General features: G+C 42.9%; 1 protein-coding gene across 2 annotated transcripts; it reads left to right on the forward strand.

The window, feature by feature from the left end:
* The first annotated feature begins 504 nt into the window (after positions 1-504).
* LOC147884778 (small ribosomal subunit protein mL103 (rPPR7)-like) lies at positions 505-3473 on the forward strand. Of its 2 annotated transcripts, XR_015543561.1 has the most exons (3): positions 505-2384; positions 2504-2679; positions 2907-3473. XR_015543561.1 is itself a non-coding variant. In XM_087397634.1 (2 exons), exons 1-2 carry the CDS (start codon positions 827-829, stop codon positions 2620-2622), a joined length of 1677 nt encoding a protein of 558 aa, XP_087253760.1. In that variant the 5' UTR covers positions 505-826; the 3' UTR covers positions 2623-3473. The 2 variants fall into 2 exon arrangements, 1 of the variants encoding a protein (XP_087253760.1); XM_087397634.1 differs by having other exon boundaries at positions 2504-3473.
* Positions 3474-4711: the final 1238 nt, after the last annotated feature.

Consider the following 4711-nt stretch of genomic DNA (forward strand, 5'->3'; position numbering starts at 1 on the left):
GCGAATGCCCAACCATGAAATGCGGCAGACCTGAATTTTGGAGGTATCCCTCATATTTGCCTTAGTATTAGGGCGCCCGTTAACATTGGAAAATCGGATGGTAATAGCCACAATTATAGGGGCGGCGAAATTTTTGGCTGCTCTTAGGCAATGGAGTTGTCAGATTGAGGAAGTGCTAGAAGGATCTTCGTGACGAAATCACAAAACCTTCGGCAGTTCTTTAGGAGTGCTTGTAGACTTTGATGGAAGCACTCTTAAAGGATAGGAAAAATCCTGATCATAGGGACCTACTCTCTTTTCCCCAACCCTGAAGTTTGCTTATGATTAAGCAATCATTCAAAAAAAATTGAGGGAGAGTTTTTTTTTTTTTGGGGTGTATTGTACTGAAATTGAAAGTGCCAATACCCCTGGGTGAGCAAGAGAGAATCCTGAGCTGCCCTGGGGCTAGAACTGAGGATCGACCCATACACACCCACACCCACACGTTTTAGCCACTTCGTCAAAACGCTCTTGGCCTCCGACCTTCATTCGAAGGTGAAATTCATAGAAAGAGAGGGAAAGTTACACTATGGTGCTTGGCTTGCTTAGTATTTTCCAGTTCTATTACACTAGTAGAGAAATCTGCCCTCCATTTGCTTCCTGTCCATCAGTAGAGAAATCCACCCTCCATTTGCTTAAGATTTTGGTCCTGTCCATCAGTCTTCACAATGAATGCTTTTCAGGAGTCCTGAGCCAACAAAGCTGCGGCTGAGTCATGTAAACCTCTGAAGAAATTCGCCACCTTTGGTGCCTGAGCTGCTGCCCACTTAGGATATGGGTTGCTGCCATGGCCATTGCCTTCTGTAGATGGAAAACATCGAGCCTTTTGCTCAAATTATCCTTCGAGAAGAAGACCCATCTGCATAAGACTTTGATCCCTTCAGCTTGCGTCTGGACCAGGACTGCTTTTCAGGATGTAGTGGACTTGCTCAGCCGCATTCGTAGTTCCGAACCACAGAAGAAACAGGTGATATTACCAGGCTTCAGGGGTGCAGAGCGTCCTTCTCACACTGATATCAAGATGCTCTGTCATGTCTTCCAGCACATACCTTGGTCGGCTGCTTTGGAAAGGCACCTACGACAACGTGATTTTTGTCTAACCTGTCAGCAGGTAATTCAAGTACTTCATTTGCTCAAGGGAACTATGAGAAACGCCTTCAATTTTTTCATATGGGCCGGGCAGCAAAGAGGCCAGTGCTATGGCATAGAGGCTTTCGACATTGTGAAGGAAATATTTGAGCAAAACATGGGAGATATCGGACCTATGCTCAACGACATGGAAAAGGATGGGCGTTTCATTCCATTGGAAGCTTTCATGTTATTGATGGCCCTTTATGCTGAGAAGAACATGGTGGAGCAAGCGGTCGAGATATTTCACAAAATAGCAAAATTTGGCTGTAGACCGGACGAAGATGCTTATAATATGATTTTGGAGATTCTCGTAGGCGTTGATAGCATCGAAACTGCTCTAGCAATTTTCGAGCAGATGAATGTTGACCGGTGTTGTTATCCAGACAAAATTACTCTCCGCATAATTGCGTATGGATTGGGCAGGGCTGGTAAATTTTCAGAAGCTCGTAATTTATTGGGCTCCTTTAAGTCTGCTGATGAAGCTCCAATGTCTGAAGCTCATACTAGACTGATTAATGGTTTATGCGAAGGGGGTTGGATGGGTCAAGCAGAGGAAGCTATCATAGAAATGTACGAACGGGGATTAGAACCTAATATCAGTATATTTACATCCCTTATTTCTGGCCACGCAAAATCTGGAAATATGGTAGAGGCTTACAGATACTACGTGGAAAGTGTAAAAGATAAGGTGCCTATGCTCAATGTGGACATTTTTAATGCCTTAATCATAGGTTTTGGTAATTCCAATGAAGTGGAGACAGCACATAACCTTGTAAGGGAAATGATAGACAGTGGCTTTTCACCCGATATCAAGTTGTATACTGGTCTGATCGACTCTTCCTCTAGACAAGACCTATGGCATATGATCCAATTGCTTTTGGATGAAATGGAAGGCAGGTGCATGGATATTAATGCTGAGATTTATAACACGTTAATTGCTGCTTGTGCAGATGTTCACCTAGAGAAGGCTCTAACGTTTTTGCAAGGAATGATTGGAAAAGGGCTTTGTCCAAATGAAACTACGTTTGCTAAACTGTTTTCAGGGCTCAGTAGGACAAATCAACCAGATAAATGGTTGAAGCTCTTAGAGATACTAGATGGGATGGGCGAAAGTACAAATTCCAAAGGTGACCTTTACAAATCTTTCATGAGTAGTTTATTCAAAGAAAATGCAGAGGTGGCCACAAATGTTTCCCGTCTGATGGTAGAGAAAGGTGACCAACTAACTGTGCCTTCACAAAATTGTATATTAAAGTCCTGGCTGTCCTCAATATAAGTGTTAGTAACTTCCAAAATCTTGTTGTAACAGATTTTGCTTCTCTTTTTGACACAGGCTGCCTGGATGGTGCCTTGGTTGCTATCAAGAATCAAAATGTATTGAAGGTTGAATTGCATTCTCCACTAGTTGAACTACTCTCCAAGTCAGGCATGACGAAATCTGAAGGGAAATGAGGAATGGATGAATCTCACAGAACAGTGTACAATCCAGTAATCCTTGCTCCATGGAAGGTGAATTACATACCTGAGACATCCCTAAGCCTTTTGCTTCATTAATGCATGCGCTGATCTCTGGTCAGGTTCAGAACTGCTGCTTTTTTTGGTTAGAAACGGTGGCTTAAGTTGAGGGATGAGATGTGCAAGATGGAGAATGGGTCAGGTCTTGAGCAAATCACGTTCTTGTGATAATGTTGCACGAGAGGAACGATTGACCAATATCTGTTTCGTGCATCCTACAGTTGATGAGATTCAAACTTGAAGCATGCCTGATAGCAATGTTACCTTTGTCCTCCCTGGAGGCATTATGAGGGATTTGACCCAGTTCAAGGGTATTAGATTCCTAGCGATTTCACCGTTCGCTCCATGGCAGGAACGCAGTCTGAAAGACAACATGCTGGCCTTTGGCACTAGGGAACGCACTAGGCTAGAGTGCTTAGCAGGGTCAATCCTTGATTCATAAGGTTGTTGAAGGGTTCCTCCCTAAGGCCAACGATGAGTGCCTACATTCCTTGGTGATCACCTATGGAGGTGAATGCTACACATATTGCTTATACTGCTTGGCCATGGCATGAAATGTTTGGGAGGCATTGCAGATGATTAAGTTGTCAGTGCAGCCTTCAGCTGTTTCCTCAATGCAGTGCTCAAATCAAGACCACAGATTTTGAGGAAAACGCTGTTGTAGCCTTTCCAATAGAGGCAAGGAGTTTCAGGGATGGAAAGATATTGCCCATTGCCAATGAAAGTGTGGTTTGTCACGAGTATCTGTACTTTTGAGTACAAGGTAATTGAGAAATTCAATGAGTACTTTGGCAGTTGCTCTCCTCTTTTATGCTCGTTTATTTTTGGAATGTGAGATTGGTGTGTTATATTGTTTTCCACGAAGTCAAGAAAATCAAAGACAAGCAATGTGGTATAGCTTATCCTACCAACTTCTTGTGCCTCCATCCTCTACTAGGTACTGATTCTATCATCTTTGGGAGCATTTGGAGTTCCTAAATATTGTCAAAACCTTTCATGATATGAAAGAAATGAAATGAAAATGTTTTATTAATGTATTCTGGAGCAGGATCCATGGGTAAAAGCAGATGAAGCTCAGCATACTAATCTCTTGTTGCAGCTCGTGCCACTTATCACAAATTATGAAATTCGTGAAACACTCACACTATTTGTCGTCTAACTCCAAAGGTTTCATTGATTTTTTCCCGTGCTCTAAGATCGCCACGATGTCACTCCCAATTTGCTTGGGAGGCAATTCCCAAAATTTGCAGAGAGGCTCCAAGTTTTAATATGCTCATAGTTGCTGCAATAGTATTTACTTTCTGGTCTGGTAGCCTCGGACTTTGCCACATAATTCACTCCCTCAAAATCACAACTCAATTATCTCTTATTCATTCAGAACGTGCAGGAGAAGACTAATCCCATTAATATTACCTTTCTACTCAGATCACAATGCTGGGAGATCTCAAGAGGAAGCTAGCACGTCACAATCCTGGTTTTCACACAAAGCACCTACTTTTCGCCACAAAGAACTCTCTTTGACTCCCTCAACGCTTCCATATGCAGCAGGCACATTCCCACAAAGATCAAGGCTCCGATATCAGTGTTGCATCTTCTGCAAATGACGGCTCTCTTTTTTGTACCACCCAACCATGACTTCAGAATCCACATTCACCTATCTTCTATGTTGCTGGCTCTGCTCATGTCACATCTACCAATTTCATGACAAGCCTCTTTTGGAAGTATGTAGAACCCTCCCCTAAACCCAATGCTTGCCATTTGGAGCCCATATGAGTGCCATGTGTCCTTTAAGGACCTTCACTTAATAGGCCCTCTTATGGGCCTTTACTTGTACCCCATATCATTGCCTAGGCCTAGGATTGCCCCTGGACCCCAGCCATTTTAATATAATGACATTGTACCATCAAATATTCAAGTCTGTCAGTGTCCCAGTCATGCAAATATGGTCAAGCCCTCATGGTTTCCCTATACCATGGTCTTGGTATTATAGTTGAAATAACACTGCCACAAAAGGCTCTAGAAGCAA

This window comes from Dipteris shenzhenensis, chromosome 26 (genome assembly GCF_047967505.1).
Source record: "Dipteris shenzhenensis isolate YYH24624 ecotype China chromosome 26, Dip_SZ_1.0, whole genome shotgun sequence".
In the NCBI taxonomy this organism is placed as follows: Eukaryota; Viridiplantae; Streptophyta; class Polypodiopsida; order Gleicheniales; family Dipteridaceae; genus Dipteris; species Dipteris shenzhenensis.

Excerpts from the sequence above, each read along its gene's own strand:
- LOC147884778 (XM_087397634.1), top strand. The coding sequence starts at position 827 with ATGGCCATTGCCTTCTGTAGATGGAAAACATCGAGCCTTTTGCTCAAA. Across the intron at positions 2,385-2,503 it reads CCGTCTGATGGTAGAGAAAG|GCTGCCTGGATGGTGCCTTG; the intron begins GTGACCAACTAA and ends TTTTTGACACAG.